The following is an 18,668-nucleotide window of genomic DNA, read 5'->3' on the forward strand; positions in this document are numbered from 1 at the left end:
TCTCCAAAGCGCGTTGAGCGACACTTGACTTTTCTGGTCTTCGAAATCGTTCTTTGAAACGAGTTTTAATAGCTCGCTCAGTCTGAATAATATACTTTTTGTCACAGTTCTCACAGCTTTCTCACGACTCTCATTTTCCATTATTTTCACTTTACGAATACCTAACTCTTGTTGACGTTACAATGCAATTTTCAATATACCTTCAGTTTTTTCAATTCGAACTGAGATTTCAAAAACATGTTTGATCCCGTTTAGAATATAGCTGAATTATCTGGTCACCTTTATATACTACACACATTCAATCACTTGAATCTGTCCAGCGACAGTTTACGAAATATGTCACCTACCAACTGGATAGGATAATGTCTACCCCAGACAGGAAATAGATAATAATTCACCACGTGTCAATTTGAAAATTTCCCGCCCTTAATATCTTCCAGTAAACAATATGAGGAATCTAAAAAACCCCTAGGAGGGGTAGATGTTACCCTTAGAATTATAAATGGGAAGGGGTGTCGAGTGGCACATCATTTTGATTGGCGTTCAATCCTGCTTCCAATGGTACCCTGACATATTATTTTTTGATGAGCATTTTCCGAAAATTAGTACCTACGCCTATACTTAGATACATGGTTTGACCAGAACTGGCAAGAATATTAGATGGTACCGTTCCAATCCTTCATTAGGGGTAACATTAGCCATTAGCTCCAATTAATTTACATCAGTACTCTAATAGTAAAATGTAGATGATAGTAAAGTTGTGTTTAGTAAATGCTGATTTTTTAATTCTCATCGCAGAAAGAGTACAGAGAGCTATCCTTTTTTGCTACTTTCTGTTTTTAGTATTGTGCATACAGTTTTATCTGTTGGGCTGTTTAGTGATGACCTACTTTAATGAGTGTATAAAAGTGTGAAAATGGTGTACATTCTTCAAGACAGAATTGAAATGATTGTAGTTTATGGAGAAGTTGGAAAGTCCGCACGAAGGGCGGCCTGTCTTTTCAACAAAAGACATCCAAATTGTAATGTAAGTCACCGGTATATATGTGCTTGATTTGGTGAATATAAGTTTCACGAAACTGGTTCAGTGACAAATACAAAAAGAAATAAACCCAGAGTACTAATTGAAGCAGCTCAAATTGAAGATTTGGGAACATTTGCTGCAGAGCCCACGAGCTCCTCACGATCAGTATCAGAACAGACGGGAATGTCACTCGAGACTGTAGGAAAAACATTGAAAATGCAAAAATTTCATCCCTATAAAATGCAGATTCTTCAAGAGCTCCACGAGGATGATTAGCATAGAAGAATAGAGTTTTGTGAAATCATGTCTAATCGAGTCAATACCATCCCTAATCTTCTGTTAAACATCTGTTTCAGCGATGAGTGTTCATTTTTTCTGAATGGCAATGTTAATAGACAAAATTGTCGCTATTGGAGTGACGAAAACCCACATATTTTTCGAGAAGGACATACACAACACCCACAAAAATAAGTTAATGTTTAGACTGGTATTCTTGGAAATGCCATTATTGTTCCATTATTTCTAAAAGAAAACTTGACTGGCAAGCTGTACCTAGAAATGTTCGAAGAGACTATCGATCCGAGCTAGAAACTCAAATGGATGCAGAAGATAATGAACTTTCGCAGGAGGATCTGTAATATTTTCAGCAGGACGGTGCTCTACCTCATTATTTGCTTTCCGTCCGACATGGGTTAAACGAGAGATTTCCGGATAGATGGATTGGTAGAAGGGGAGCAGTTGAAAGGCCTCCGAGATCACCTGATTTAACAGCCTTAGATTTCTATCTTTGGAGGCATCCTAAACCCGTAGTTTATAAAACACAACCTTTTGATACTGAAGAACTCAAAAGACAAGTTATACAGCAGCATGTCAGACAACTCCTAGTGAAGTTTTCCGTAATGTAAGAGGGGAGTTCGAAAACATACTTTATTACTGTTTAGAGCAAAATGGACGACATTTCGAACAGCGTAAGTAGATTTTATGTAAAAAGACAATAACCAACGAATAAAAAATCCCATGCGTAATACATTTATTCCAGTCATTCAAGGTTGGAATGGTGGCACCTATTCTTCTAACCATTTTATCAAAAGAAGTTAATACGAGAATGCATCTCAGAACAGGAAAATTCTAATTACCTACATGTGTAAGTTTAGAACGCTATCATCAAAAAAATTGAACGTCAGGGTATCATTGGAAGCAGAATTGAACGCCAATCAAAATGATGTGCCACTTGACACCTCTTTCCATTTGAAATTCTAAGGGTAACATCTACCCCTCCTAGGGGGTTGAACAACGAGGGCTACAAATAGTCCTTTAAAGTGTCCCCATTTACAATAACATTGACCTGCTTTTTCGATTCTTCATATTATTTACTGGATGTAAGATATTAGCGGTGGGAAGTTTTCAAATTGACACCCTGTATTGTTAAAGCGTTTTCATTTTCTATCTCTTGAAGAAAGAACTTATTATTCTTGCGTATTGATATACAAACTGGTAAACAATCTTGTCAACTAACCAATACTACTGTCGTGACTAGAGTTGCATTCGCCAAGAATCAGTGGTAGAACTGAACGATGTGTTTACCTACCAACGCCAAGAACCAATATGTTATTCAAATATCTCTTATTTGCAATGTGCTATAAATTGAATCAAGTATGTCAGAAAGTAGTCTACTACATTAGTGTCTTGATTGAATCGGTGTTTTATTTGAAAAGTCAACACTTTCACCTGCCCTAATCTTCAACAAAAAATCTCGCCGATTTTTCCCAGTGTGTTTGTTCACTAATGAATGAATACCTACTTCTTTGATTGACGACTTGTTTATTTTGTGGAAATTTATGTTCACTGAGGATACACTATAAAAACACACTTTTGTCTTATAACTCTTTGTGTTAGTTTTGAAAATGGTGTAATGACCGAAACTATTCAACAAATATAGAACTATCGTGGAAAATAGAGAAAAGCGTGTTTTTATAGTGTTTCCTCCTTTTCATACGCTGGTGATCCTACCCGATATCACAAAAACCAATAACCCGAATATCGATTAAATGTCTAATTTGCTATTAAGAAAGTTCGGAATTTTTTTCGTGATGGTAACATCGCATGCTCGATTGTTGTGGTTATTATGCTGCTTATGAATTTTATTCTCATTTGCGGAATAATCGATAACTAGATGCAGATGACACACGCGACAGAAGGTAGGAATGGCTTCGATGGAGCACAAGCTTTTTGTTCTCCTGGAAAAACTGAAAGTAAGCGATGTTTGTTTGACGTTTTCGGAATTGTTGACCATTGCAGTGTTTTTCAGGAGACGGATGATAGTCTGTCCGTTTGTATTGTTTTGCTACAACAGTTCTTGAAGCAAGAGAGGTATAAAAAAGAGGTAAGTGGAATTAAATTTATTCAGTTAGGCGACATTCAGAACGGCGTGTGATACAGTTCCGAATTTCTGAAAGACTGTACACAACTAAGTATGTGATGGTTGGTTTTTGTTATTTTATCATTATTATTGCACAGGTCTGCAAAAAAAGTTTTTAAAAAATTGTTTTGATTTCGTTAACTGACCTTTATGTAGTTTTGTGCGCTGATTTCAAAAATGACACTTGTTTTTATCTATCACGTAAGGTTTGCCTACAAAATAAGAATGAAGTAATTGAAAAAGTACAAAAAAACGAGGAATTGTAGATTTATTTTCATTATTTTAACATGAAGTAAAAGCAAAAAAACCAACAATGCTACATAGCTAAACTAAGCATAATAGTGATACACAAGTGTTTGCAAAGTGATTATAAGTCTTTGTAAAAACTTTTCTTTTTCCGTCAAAGCTTCTTTTTGTACTTTTTCGGCTGTGTTCTTATGAATTTTCCCTTTTTAACATCCAACACCAGTCTGCCATCATGTTAACATTCCACCCACCTTGGTATCTGCGTTCCATTTCTTTTATGTCTTAATGGAACCGTTTCCCGTGTTCCTCATTTACAGCCCCTAGATTTTCGGGAAAGTAGTCCATATGTGAGTGAAGGAAATGGACTTTGACACTCATGTTGCAGCCCAACATTCTGTAGTTTTGTATCAATTCAGCAACCAAAGTTTTGTACTTTAAGTCTTTTTTATTTCCAAGGAAGCCTGTTATAACAAGTTTAAATGAATTTCAGGAATTTTTTCTTTCATTTCCATTTTAGTGACAAAGCTTTCATCTTTCGAAAGTTTTCTTATGTCAGGCCCAACGAAGACTCCTTTTTTTAGTTTAACATCGGATAGACCAGGAAACTTTTCAGAAAGATACTTGAAACAATCTCCTCCTTTGTCTAATGCTTTCACAAACTGTTTCATTAGCTCCAATTTGATATGGAGTGGTGTAAGTAAGATTTTTTTAGGATCCACTAAACTTTGTTTTTCAACATTTTTAACTCCAGGAATAAGACCCTTTCTTATTGGCCACACCCACACCTGCTTGACATAGTGTTGTTTCCTGTCACGGCTATCCCATTCACATTGGAAACATGGAAACTTAGTGTAACCTAACTTAGTGTTGACCTAGTAACATTGAAATAACTTTCGAGTCTCCACAAATTTTTTCCGTAATCTGCACATAAAATACTGCTAAAATCACTAGTTGAATATCCTACAATTTTTTCATCGCAGACCTGTGTTATTTAGGAAAATGGTGATACTGAAAATTTGTTATCTAAATTTTGGTGATAAAAATCAAATTCCAATGCACTTATTTTCACCGAATAAAATCCAAATGTCTATCATCATTTGATGATGTTCATCATCAAATAAAATACGGAAAAATAATTTATTCACACATTGTTATTGTGGAAAAATAAAGAATAAACAGCCTAAAATGATTTCATATATTTTATGAATTTCAAAAATACCTGTTTTGTTTCACTTTTATCCAACAGATTATTCCTTTGATTCACACCACTATACCTACTATACTCTGTGTCCAATATAAAGAGGATCAGTATGAAAAAAGTGGAGAGCGTGAGAGATACAATCGGTTGAGAAAAAGTATTCTCATTCTTAAGTATTCTATATTCTATATATTCTATATTCTATAATGTTATCCAATTTGGTACTGAAGAGCCTCAGGGAAAGTGTCTTAAGGCGAAACATCGATGTATACCAGTGAGGGTGACAGTGTTCCATTTAAGTGCAATTTGTTACCATTCATTTAAAGTAGAACTCATGTGAATGATATCTGATTTTTATTCCACAACGAATGTTTGAAATACAAACTGAGTGGAGAAAAGTATCTTCTGTATGATTCAGTGTTCATATAGAATATTTGTTTCGAAAGAATTTTTTTCTTTCGTGTAATTCAATGTTTATATGAAAGTAGCTATTTCAGGAGAACTTTCTTTCAGTTTATGTATGAAAGTTACTTCTTTGCATGATATACACATCCATGTATAGAGTTACTTACTTTCAAATTGATTACTTCCTTCCTTTCTTTGGAAGATTCCTTCATCCTTTTTTGTATCAAGATGGAGTAGTAGAAAGTCAAAAACTTTCTTTCCCAAAAATTAATCACTCCTATAGTCTATTTCAAAAGAGTGTAGAGTAATAAATCATGAAGTGTCATAAAATTTGCCTGAATTTCGTTGTCGTCCATGGGCTTAGGCAAATCTTAGGATTATTAAACTTAATAATTAAAGTAAATTAAAAATTACAGACATAGATAATAATAAAAGGCCATTTTTGGGAAGTAATTTGGTCTAAAACTAAGTACCTACATGTATTTAGGTAAGTAAAATTTCTTAAAAAAAGATTAAGATTAATTTTAGTGGTTCTTGTAAACTTATTTAATATGCAATTTGGGTTCATATACTTGGGCATGATTTCTCAAAAAAGGGTTAACACTTAGTTCCGAGGTGCCATGTCATTATAATAATCCCTTTTTGACCCTGCCCACCAATCATGCAATACCTATTAAACCCAGGTAATTAAGAAAAAGGGTTTAAATATATTGTAATGGTGTCTTAAACATTCGAGTTATAATAGTAATTGTTACTACACCAATTAAACGTACAGTGATATTGTGATATAGAAATAGTGAAAAAGTTATAAAATGGGGACATTTACTCCAAAGAAAAGAAGTGTAAAAAATTCTCCGCTATCTGTTTGCGAAAAAGTTATAATTTTAAATGTATATGATTGCATAAAACACGATCACCCTAGTTTGTCTGTGCAAGAAAGTGTTGAGCGATGTGCCCGAATGACTGGAATTGGACAGTCCACGATTTTTAAATTATTGCGAGAAAGAAAGATATCAGGCCAGGTAAGTCCATGCAAGAGAAAATCAGGAAGACCAATAAAAATCTTAGATGAAGACACCAAATGTGACATTCGAAGAAAAGTTCATTCGTTTTATTTTAAAAAGGAAATACCCACTCTTGAAAAAATATTTATCGAGATAAGCCAAGATAACGATATTCCTTTGATATCCAGAAAACTTTTATGGAAAACTTTAAAAAGTATGAATTTTGCCTGGGAAAAGCACAATCGAAAGGCACTATTACTGGAAAGTGATGAAATTGTTTGCTGGAGACGAAAATATTTGACAACTATAAAGCAGTACCGCAGAGAGCAAAAGAAAATTTTTTATCTTGATGAGACGTGGATAAACGAAGGTTATATAGTCAAAAAAATGTGGCAAGATAAAAATATAACAAGTTCTCGCCAAGCTTTCATAGAAGGCCTTTCGACGGGTATTAAAGTGCCTTCGGGAAAAGGGAAGAGGCTTATAATTGCTCACATTGGAAGCGAAGACGGATTTTTAAAAGAAGGTTTGTTAAGCTTTGAGTCGTGCCGGACGGGAGATTATCATGAGGACATGAATTCGGATGTCTTCGAAGACTACTTCGGGGAAATGTTAAAATTTCTTTCAGCTGATTCGGTCGTGGTTATGGATAATGCAAGCTACCATTCAAGGCGCTTAGAGAAGGTACCAACTTCAGCTTGGAGAAAGCAAGAAATTATTAACTGGCTGTCAAATAAAGGTATTCAGTTTGAGACGAATTCAGTAAAGAAGGAACTACTAGCCATAGTAAAACAACATAAATCTCGCTTCATGAAATATGCCGTAGAAGATGTAGCAGAAAAGTATAAAGTAACTGTGCTGCGCCTACCGCCATATCATTGCGAATTAAATCCTATAGAACTTATATGGGCACAAGTTAAAGGATATGTTGCAAGGCACAATACCACATTTAAAATGAAAGATGTCAAGGTATTGTTTGATCAAGCCATTATGGAAATCACATCAGAAAACTGGCAAAAAGCAATCCAGCATGTTTTAAAAGAGGAAGATAAAATGTGGGAACTGGACAACTTGGTCGATCAGGTGGTTGACCCTATAATTATAACACCAGGGGATGATGACAGTTCTTCGGATGAAGACTATACTGATGTAGAATAATTTAATTGAATTGTAAATATACTGTAGCGGGATAAGCAATCTGGACAGAGACCAGTGTGTCAGTGACAGTGACACTTTTGCTCAGGTTAGGGTTTAGAATTAAGGGTAGTCTGAATAATTATTTTCTCGGAAGGTTCTCGAAAATTGTACCTAGTAATCTCTAGAACATTCAGTTAGGGTATAAATAGAGTGTTGTTAAACGTTAAGGGAAGTTCACAGTTTTAGTATTGTTCCAGTGTCAAATTGTAATAACGTATCCAGTAAAGTTCTTGTCGTTTTTGTGAATAAATTGATTTAAAGTCCCCACAAGTGTTTCAATACGTAAAGTTCGTTCGTGTGTGTTTGTGAGTATTTCCCGATTTCGGTTCGTATATATTTTATTGTTACATTTTATATTTTTTTAATAACACTGTTCTGCTGTATTAAATTTTTATTTCCTTTAATATAATTTTTATGAATGCATATTCTTTTGGCAATTATCCCACTAGCGCGCCTCTGGCTCAGTATTTATCCGTCGATAACAATGGACAAATCCCTTAAAACAGGGTGATACCTACCTGCTCTTTATGAAACGACATCATTTTGCAATGCGGACTAGGGAAGTGACAGAATTTATTGACGGATCACCCTGTAGCGCTTTTGAATACTTAATGAGATTTTATTACTCTACACTCTTTTGAAATAGACTATAAAAAAATAACCCCTTCAATTCAAATAATATGATGTTTTATAAAAATTACTTTTCACGTTACGTGTAGGTATGTTTCTTTTTTTGGATTTCTTCGAGATTTAAATAAGTATTTATAAAAAAAAAAATTAACAACACAAAGGGATCTATACGTGATGTAGGAGGTTTTTCAATGAAATGTCTTTTTTCATGCCATTTCGCAAAATTTGAATCAGTATTAACAGAAAATAACACAAAAGAGGAATTCGTTTTTTAGCCTTTCTTAAAACTTTAGACTATCTCAAAACTTCAGAAACGTCCGATTGAGGGGCTTCTGAATAGACCAATACATTGTTAAATAAATTTTCAAGCAATTTTTTTCACGTAGAGGTGAATTCAGGGTGTTTATGGGAGACCCCATATTTTTCAAGCCGTCGCCTAAATTGACGAATGTGGGAAAATTCGGCAAAAGTTTGGAAAATCATAATTCGTCGACAAACATCAAGAAATTGAAAAAAAGCACAGATGGAGGATTTCATATCTCACAGAAAAGTCGGAGCTCGAACATGTCTTTCAGATTTTTAAACAAGATGGGAGTGGAGAAGAAATTTTTCAGTTTTTATGAGCAATCAAATGTTTTCATATAGGTATCCAAATTATTTTGTTCGATAATTAATAGAAGCTAATTTAAATAATTTTTTTTTTCATTCTCATTGTGGAATTGGCCGCGGTGGTAGTGCGCCCGACTCACAATCGGAAAACCTTGGGTTCTATTCCCGCCTCGACCAGATATTTTTTCGAGAGAATTTATCTGGTTGAAGTTGAAGCTGGAATTATTCTGCAACCGTGTTAGGAATCACACGTTAAAAGGTAAGACCTCGTTAGTCCTTAGCTCGCACAAGTTTCTCAACTTCTGAGAGTTGTCGTTCGTATGGGGGCGACAGCTGATTAATGGGAAAACAGATTTCAAACAGATTGTTTCAAAAATATTTATAAATAAATTACGGGATACTTTTTTTTTCTAATTAATAATGCAAATAATGATTATTGAAAAACAGTTTCTTATTATTTTCATAACGTAAATACGCATTTGTTATTTAATTATTTGTTTTTGCCCGTAAATATTGATATCAAGGAAATTTTTTTTAGAATTAGTATTTCTATTGACCTTTTGAGTTTTGAAATAAATATCTTCTCATTTCTCATTTGTTTATATTCAATCTAACAAATTATGACAAACAAATAAATTTTCACGGTTAATTTTTCAATAGCAAAAAAGTAGATGGAAATAACCGTGTATCATTTCGTAAAAAAATTAATTGAAATAAAATAATTAAATAAAACCTTTGGAAAATTGCGAATTTTTAATTTTTCCAGCGAGTATGTTTTCTCATAGCCTTGCATATAGCTTGGAAAAAAAAGAGAAAATTTCCATGTTTCAATTCAAAATTATCAAGGATTTTATGTAATCCTTCGACCTGAAATTGAAATTGTTAATTATCGAATGCATGATTAAGAGAAAAATTGCGGTAAAAATTTTTTGCTGGCGGATTATCGTTTATTTGAATATCCAGTAAGAACTCATTTCTTTCTCAATATTCATATTTAATGGGTCAAAATATTTTTTCTGATGAAGTGCACGAACAATGTGAGTCGAACCAACCGTTTTTAACCGTACTTTCAGTTGATATTAGTGCTACAGTTTGTGAAAGTAGTACTTTTTGTAGTGAATTCTCTGCAATTAAAGGATATCTTTTCAAATATTGAATATCCCATATTTTTTTATTGATTGATTTGTTTACAACTTCAATACTATTTGTTTGCAAAACCCCGCAAAAATTTCAAATTACTCGGAACGAAATTACGAATGGATTGACATTTTGATCATAATTTTTGGTGAAGTTAAAACTTGCGAAATGGCACTTGAGATCTGGGCTATAAAGGACCTCGAAATATCAGGTTTTATATACGTTGTATTTCAAAAGATATAGCAATTTTCATGTCATTTTATATTAATGTTCACTGTTCCAAAACAGAAAGGTGATTCAGAAGTTGCACATTTAGGACTATGAAACCAGTGTTCAAAGGTTCAACAGACAGCTTATTCATCAGTAAAACACCTGACGGTTCATATACAGTCCTAGTCATATTTAGACGCCTGACGGTGTCTTCAGTTCACTAATGACCATGCCCGTATCCAAGGTGATCGAAACCTTGGCTCACATAAAATTGACCTTGCTGCTCCTCCAGTCCATAACCGTGATGTCTAACCTCTTGACCAAATCCCTCATGCTCCTCAAAATCGTAATGTTCTCCTAAGCCATCGCCTCCTTCAAATACTCCATGTCCTCCAAATCCGTGGCCAATCTCTCCATGTCCTTGGTCTATCCCTCCATGTCCATGGCCAACAATTAGAATAGGTCCTCCGTGCCCATGTCCCCCTCCTACGTATCCTCCATGTCCATAGTCAGGTCCGTGCTGACCGCCATATCCAAAGTGAGGCCCCAGACCTACGGGAATTATGATAGGAATCTGTTTGTGGTGGATCACTTCTTTGTGGTAGACTTTTCCGTGGTGCCGCGGCTTTTTCTTGAAGTAGTCGAAAAACGGTTCGAAGTTGCTGTAGAATTTTTTCCATTTCTTAAATGTACAATTAGTGGGGACTATTGTAGCTGCGACAAGGACAACCATAACCTATAAGGAATTTCAGAGGCTTTAGATTATGCTATACTTTTTAAGAGAACAAACTAATTTCTATGTGTCAAGAATCATATGATTCATATGTTTGCATATGATTACATATCGTTTGTCAATATTATATGTCATATCAATGATCATTCTAAAGAGAGTTATTAAAATAATAACTGTCGAAATAACAAGTTTTTCGTTAGAATACGCGTCAATTTATTTTGGCATAGAATGAAAGTAGCCCTTTGAAACTGAAAAGACTTTTGTTTTCGCCAACAATTTCAAGTCAAATATTTAGTACCTAGCATTGAATATTTATGATCCACTGAATCTATAAGTTGAGATGAAATACCAATAAAATTAGTATAATATGTAGCATATGAACTATACTTCACATTATGAATAGACTGGCCCGTTACTTGATGAAAATTAATAACAATATCCATGGTAATAATTTCACAATTCTCACAAACAAATTTATTTCTAGACGCGTTTCGCTAACACAGTAGCTTCCTCGGTGGAAATGACTGGTGTTAGTAAAACGCGTCTAGAAATAAAAATGTTTGTGAAAATTGTGTAGTTATCATAGATATTTTATATAATATATTTTCAGACCATGTGGTATGTAGTATTAATTTCGTAGTAATGATTAAAGGGTAACTCAGCCTTTTATAAAGCAATTTTGTTATATTCAATACAACAGCAACTCTCTCAGCAATTTATTTCATTTTATTTGTTCATTAGTTCTACCGGTGTGGACTTTATCGTTCTGAAAAGTGGTAGGGTTAAAGATTTAGTTCTGTAGATGAAGGAAATATATATAATTGTTACGGACATACAAATGACACAAAAGATTCTTGTAAGCACGACAACACGAGTAACTTCATAAGTACCTGGGATATTATAAACTTGTATTCTGTACGAGATATTGATACGGCCCACTGAAAAACAACAACAAATATTACATAAAAACAACGACCTGTCCAAGTTTCCAACACTGTGAATTGTCTGAGGTGTTAAAGATCAGTCCTAAAACATTTATCATCTCGTATGATAAGAGTATATGAATGACGAGAATAAGATCACCTATAAGTATAAGATTATAGTTTCTAAGTGGTACAATACCTAACTTAATATTCTCCTCCCATCAATTCTAGAATGTTCCTTAATGACAGATTATATTTTTATCAGTATTACTATTACTCTTTTGGCAATTATTTTTCTGGTTGCGCCTTTGCTTTTTCAACTGCATCGTGGAAAACTTACAATAACAGTTGGTATTTCGAGAAAAACCTTCCAATATTTCATAAATTTTTCCTGACGAAAATTATCTTAACGGAACTTGAAAACTATATGACGAGTATTATTTTATTTTGCTTGTTGATGACAATTACATCAGAATAAATTGCTCAATTTTCCAATGAGAAGTTTCAATCAAATCGATCCTTCTCATTTCCAGTCATGAATGATGTTCTCGAAAGCCTTGAGAGAAAAACTGTACCTGGTATCAGGTTTACCATAGAGCCATAACATGACTGCATTGAATGAGGGTGTAGAAATCATCAATATGGAAGGCTATGACAAAGCCTACTTGACCGGAGATTGGCAAAGGCAAAATGTTTTATACGTGAATGCTGTCAGCTCTTCATAAAGAACTAGGTGAGGGTCTTCCAACAATGACTTCCGAACTTTGACAATTGATAACGGTCATCTTTTTGGAGCTAAATCTGTCAAATCAGTTGTCATTTATTCAGTCTGTTTTGCCAAATCATCATGGATGGATGGGCATTCTGTTCGGGCAACGTACCGCGCGTTTCGCCCTGCACCTGTACAAAATTCAACTGACCCAGGAACTAAAGGTTAACGACCATAAACAACGACGTGTCTTCGGTGAATGGGCTCTGGAGTAGTTGGCAACTGACCCTAATTTTAATCAAAAAATCGTCTTCAGCGAAGAGGCCCATTTCTGAATGGATGGATATGTGAACAAACAAAATTGTCGAATTTGGAACGATACCAGTTCAAATGAGATCCAAGACCATCCAATACATCCTGAAAAAGTCACTGGCTGGTGTGGATTTTGGGCTGGCGGCGTCATCGGGCTATATTTCTTTGAGAACGACGTTGGCCAGACCATCACTGTCAAATACGAACACTAAAGGTCGATGATTTCCAACACCTTTTGGCCTAAATTGGTTGATCTGGACACCAATGACATGTGAATTCAACAAGACTACGCTACGTGACACACATTTTATGCCACATTAGATATTCTGCACGAGAGATCTGCATCTCACGTGAAGGGGACGTGAACTGGCCACCAATATCGTGTGATTCGATCCTGTTAGACTTTTTCTTGTGTGGTTTTCTTAAATCGCAGATGTATGCAAATACGGGTGAATAGGACACATTTATAATTTATTATTGTTTGAAATATTAATTTTCATTTGGGGAAACTTTTATGAAATGGTCTGATGAGGCCAATACATTCCAGATACATTTTTTATAAGTGTTAATAAAATTTAGTATCCGCCTCTTTTATTATCTACTGTGATATTTAATGCTAGCCTTCTGAAACTGTTTCCAAGGTTCAGTAGTGCTATTATTATTATTATCTGAGTAGTTTGATCATAATATTTGAGAGTGGTCCCTATTCATTTAATGTATTCCAGGAATATTTCAAGCAATATTTCATTCATTAAAATGCCTTTTGAACTTTTCATCACTGGAATTCCATAAATACTCTTTACATTTTTTTATTAATTTGCTTCGAAGAGCCCCTTCGGATGTTTTTAATTTTTTTTTGCCTATAAAGTCTGTTTTGTGTCGATGTTATTCATTCTTGATTTTATAAGAGATCTTATTAACTGTATCAATTTCTCAGTGAAAACCAAAAAATGCATGAGTGTATTCAGCAAACGATATACTTAAATATAAATAGGTGTTAATATTATTGGTTTCAGTTAATTTACTTTCAACACTTAAACCATCGTTAACTCACCAAAACTAATTTCATGTTTCTTCTTTCAAGTAATAAATAGGTAAACCATGCACTGTATGACACACATGCACTGTGACACCATAAAATTATTGAATGAAATGAATATCCATTGTAATATTATTTTATATTTATATCGTCAAATTTGAGTTGCTACACTAATAGGTATTTGATGGCATATTATCCTGCTTCATAAAATCGATGATTACGCTTGTTATGAAATTGTTTTATTTCCTTCAATAAAAATTCACTTCCTTATGTGTTGAACTATCATGAAGACGTTTTGATGGGTGGAACCCAGGAAACGATATATTAGAAATTTTAATGTAGTCATTAGAATTTTTAAGGGAAGTTGTCATCTTACGTTTTCTGGTTGGCAGTGTTGATGAAAAATGCATCTTCACCAATACTATATAATGAAAAATTGATTTCATCAATTTCATTTTATTTTCAGCTACAAAAAATGTTAGTGTACGTAGCCCACGAACATTAACCTTATTTCTTGAACAGTCCACTAATAGCTAGAACGAAAATAAATACATATTTCGAAATTTTCACCTCTCTCATCGTTCCTATATAGTAGAAACTGACAAGTCATACTGTGAATCAACTATTTCCCCGGCTAATACCACGGTGGACATTGAATTACATCTGACAGATAGTTTTGCATGCTTCCTCACAAAAAATTATTTTGGATACTTCTTGTCCATTTAATAATATAAATTCATTCATCATTTTACATTACATTGAATAATTAAATTTATTTGAAATTCAAACTGACACATATCCAAAAATACGTCAACAAAGGCGATTTAATTTCAATTATGAAACTGCCAGGATTCAGGTTTCCCACTTGTACTGGTAATATTTTGAATAAATTTCAATTTTAAAGAACTTTTATCTGATATGTGACATAAGCAGTCTATGTCTCTTAAGTAAATCTTTTGAAAAACTCGTATGAATACGACATGATTTTCTGATTGATTCGGCCGTTACTTGATGAAAATCAATAGTAATTTCATAAAATACACCTCACGATTTGATCTCCACAAACTTTGTGAGGTGTAGTTTATGAAAATACGACATGAAATTCCCCGTAACCAGTATTCTGCACTTTCCAACTGTCCGCAAATTATGAACATTATTCATGTAGACAGTGAATAGTAGGGGTCCCAGGACTGAACCTTGACGTATACCAATATCACTCCTTGTCAGTGCAGAACGGATACAACCAAGACGACATATACGAAAACTTCCTGTTTACAGTGAAATCTCAACAGGTCCATCTCATGAATATGGCCCCAAGCGGTGAAGAAGAATCTCATCTATCAGGGCTCAGAATGAATCTAACGACTGTTTGAAGGGGAGGTACATACATCTCCCATATTTCTACACACTAGGATCTGGCAAATTCCGACAGGAAATCGGCTACCTCTCTGGCTAATACCACGATGAACAATTAGCAAATATCTGTGCACGTTTCCTAACAGAGGAATTTCTTGCAGAGGTGAATATTCCTCTATTGCGAAATAATTATTTTTTCATTAAGTTATGGTACCATCGAAAAAAAATGGAAAACATTTCGATATGATAACCCACCTGGACTTCTTTCTATTTAAGTTTCTAAGGGATAATATCTAATCCTCGTACGGAGGGAGAATCTTTAATAATAGTGTCCCTCTTAAAAATGAAATGAGCTGGTTTATATATTTTGTAAGATGTATGTTAATGAATCAGGTTTTCTTAGTCAGTTTAGTCCACTAATGGTAAGATTCCAAAACTTGCAGCTCAGCAAATTCATCTGCTTTCTTATTAGTCAGTGGGCTATGTTTGAAGACAGGCAGTAAACAAATCTGAAGAAATGAACTTTAAATGTTCAAAACAGTTTCGGATATAACTACACAGTAGGACTGACTCCTATCAGAAAATGACTACTCCAATGGCTAATACTACGAACGGCGTTGTATCATATCCGACGATTATATAAGACGAGGAATGAAATACTCTGAAAGAATTTCTATTTTCAATTATGGAATATCATTGACTTCAGGTTGATGATGGTCACTATCTTGCACTGATGAATGCTTAGGAGTCCGAAACCGGTCTGCAAGTGTGCCCGTTCCAAAATTGCAAGTCGACTCTGTCAGTTGTATCGCATATGCAGGACATTTTCTGTGAAGATTCCTGCACGGACGCCTGTCGGATAAAATCCAACGCCGTTCGTGGTTTCCTGATAGGCGTCAATCCATTCAACCTACTGTGTAGGTATATCCTAGATTGGCTTGAAAATTTAAACTTCATTTCTTTTGATTTGTTTACTGCCTGTCTTCAAGCATAGCCCATTGACTAATAAGAAAGTTTTTCTTCCATATTCAAAGGAATCGGGCAAATTTCGGATATACAGTTGGTTAATACCTCGTCCACTAGATGGAGTGACATTTTTGTTGTTCGCTTCAACTTAAGATGAGAAATGAAATACTCTGAAAGAATTTCGATTTTCAATTATGTAATATTATTGATTTTAGGTCGATTATGGTCACTATCTTGCACTGATGAATGGCTAAGGAGCCCGAAACCGGTCTGCAAGTATGCCCGTTTCAAAATTGAAGGTCAACTCTTTCAGTTGTATTGCATATGCAGGAAATTTTCTGTGAAGATTTCTGCACTGACGCCTGTCGGATAAAATCCAACGCCGTTCGTGGTATTACCCTGTGGAGTAGTTGTTTTCTGATAGGCGTCAGTCCATTCAACCTACTGTGTAGGTATATCCAAGACTGGCTTGAACATTTAAAGTTCATTTCTTTAGAAATTCATTTGTCAAATTCATTGTGAAGAATAACTTAGAGAGACCAATGTTGTAAACACATTGTATATGCATTATTTAAGACAATATCTCCGTTTTGACACAATTTACCACAATTTCAAATTTTTCTAAAGTGAATGTGCCAGTTTCAGTGCCTTACAATTACCCCAGCTACATAATAAATCACCAATAATACAAGCTGTTCTTGATTTTGAACAATATCCTCAATATATCAAGCGATCTATTTCACACTTTATTTAATTACGTAATTTCAAGCAGCTGGGCTTCGACTTGCATCAACTTTAATTTAATTTTAGAAGAAAAATTCAAAACTAGGTGTAGCTCAATGCATGTAGGTGAATTTAATGTAATGAGAGTGTGTGATCACTTCGTTGATAGGCGAAAAGTTGTACTGAATGTTGTTTAAATCACATCAAGTAGAAACGAGTTCTTTATTCATAACGACAAAACCAATGCTTAACTCTAATAAAAATAGATTTGTTATCCGGAATATTCTTCCTGATAACGATATACGTTTTCTTTCCTTTTTCCCAACAGCCTGCTAATCAGGGTCATCCTTCTGAAAATTTGACTTGTCATCATTTTTTCTTTCTCTGAAAAAAGTAGAACTTTTATGAACAATAATCTATCTACTAAAAACCTTTTTCAAATTTGACTTTAAAGGAAACCCAAATTCAATCAATGAAAAACAATCAAGGTTGAGGAACCTGATAACAAAGAAGATAAATTTGCGAATTATCATTATTATTCATTTAAATTGAAAAGGAATATTTGTTACCAGGTGGTTAGATTGAGATAGTTTTATACGAATTTACATGAACTTGAATATGACATTTGTTTTGCTAAGAAGCTCCAATGACTATGTGAAATTACCGGAAGTAGAAAAAAAATCATCATGTATTTTAGAAAAATCCTTTTCAGAAATCTCATAAAAAATTTGACCTCATACTGTATTTTGCTCTACCATACCAGAATACAAAAACAGATATTTGATGTATACACTATACTATCCAATCATATCCATTTTGAAGTCCACACAAATCACCTATTGGTATTTTTGATAATTCTCCAAGATGAAAGTTATTTGAATTTTTCTTCAATGTTCCTTGAGTATGCAATTGATATTTTTTAATATTCGTTTTCAATATGTAGATTTTGTTAATTTTTAGCCAGCAGAAGTTTCGAATTCTGAGGGTTCTCATGTTTTTTGTTGGCACACTAGTTTTGTATATTTCGTTGCCTCTTCAATGTATTCACCTTTCTCTTCAAATTGCAAAATGTGTTCCAAAGTAATCTTTGAACTATCAATAACTAATCTGTTCTCCTGTACATAACAACTTTTGTATTTTACCCCTCTTCCGTATTCCACTTGATATTCCTTAAGAGTTTTATATTCCATACGCTGCAGCGGTGTTTGATACTCGAAAATAGCAATTTGGTCTCCTTTCAGTATACGTACGAAATGCAGGATTTATTTTGATATGAGAAATCAATTTCATTTTCGAAGGAGCCGAGTCTGTTTTTCCCGATGGGTAGAAATCCAATATGAAATTGCCCAAGGATTGATCATTCCGAAAAAATAAAAAAACCCCAGTGCAAAAACGAGGAAGGTATAGTTCAAGTAAACGATATAGTGCAACCTAGCTTCCAACAGCTCCCCTTTAATAATAAAGTAGGAAGCTAACTAATTTCTGATTATATAAGAATCACAATACTGTCGTCATTTAAATCAATTATGAATTAATTTCCACCATCAATATGGAAGTGTCCAATCTCCATATAGTTTTTTTCGACTGAAAGTATCAGTATGGTGTGTCCATACTCTTCAGAAATACTCTCAAGGGCATACACTTTTTCAAATGTTTTTGTCTATAAAACTTCAAGTAGTTGGTTTTTGGTATAGTAATCTTCAAAATACAAATTGTTATCCATTAAAAACTTTGTATTTCATCTTTCCTCGAATTTTCATTCGGTACTTTAATGAGCTGTCGTGAATGATAGGAAGCGTTGTCAAGAACTGTTACACTACAATTTGGG

General features: G+C 34.1%; 2 protein-coding genes across 7 annotated transcripts in view; one reads left to right on the forward strand and one right to left on the reverse strand.

Moving 5' to 3' along the window:
* The first annotated feature begins 3,099 nt into the window (after positions 1 to 3,099).
* Positions 3,100 to 18,668, forward strand: part of LOC111514020 (uncharacterized) — a 44,433-nt gene continuing 28,864 nt past the window's right edge. Inside the window, exons 1-2 of the mRNA XM_074169781.1 lie at positions 3,100 to 3,276; positions 3,333 to 3,407. Coding sequence (XP_074025882.1) covers positions 3,229 to 3,276; positions 3,333 to 3,407 — 123 coding nt within the window. The 5' untranslated portion in view covers positions 3,100 to 3,228. The remainder of the gene's footprint in view (positions 3,277 to 3,332; positions 3,408 to 18,668) is intronic.
* Positions 9,994 to 18,668, reverse strand: part of LOC111513998 (uncharacterized) — a 30,362-nt gene continuing 21,687 nt past the window's right edge. For 3 of the 6 annotated variants that reach the window (XM_074169783.1, XM_074169784.1, XM_023170233.2), the window contains one exon: positions 9,997 to 10,815. In XM_074169783.1, the coding sequence (XP_074025884.1) occupies positions 10,300 to 10,812 (513 nt within the window). In that variant the 5' untranslated portion in view covers positions 10,813 to 10,815 and the 3' untranslated portion in view covers positions 9,997 to 10,299. Of the gene's footprint in view, positions 10,816 to 13,810; positions 13,924 to 18,668 lie in introns of those variants that run through there. The other 3 variants (XM_074169785.1, XM_023170241.2, XM_074169782.1) reach the window with 2 other exon arrangements.

The sequence above is a fragment of the Leptinotarsa decemlineata genome, unplaced genomic scaffold (assembly GCF_025532065.1).
Source record: "Leptinotarsa decemlineata unplaced genomic scaffold, Ldec_3_MD MMD2_P_RNA_scaffold_6, whole genome shotgun sequence".
In the NCBI taxonomy this organism is placed as follows: Eukaryota; Metazoa; Arthropoda; class Insecta; order Coleoptera; family Chrysomelidae; genus Leptinotarsa; species Leptinotarsa decemlineata.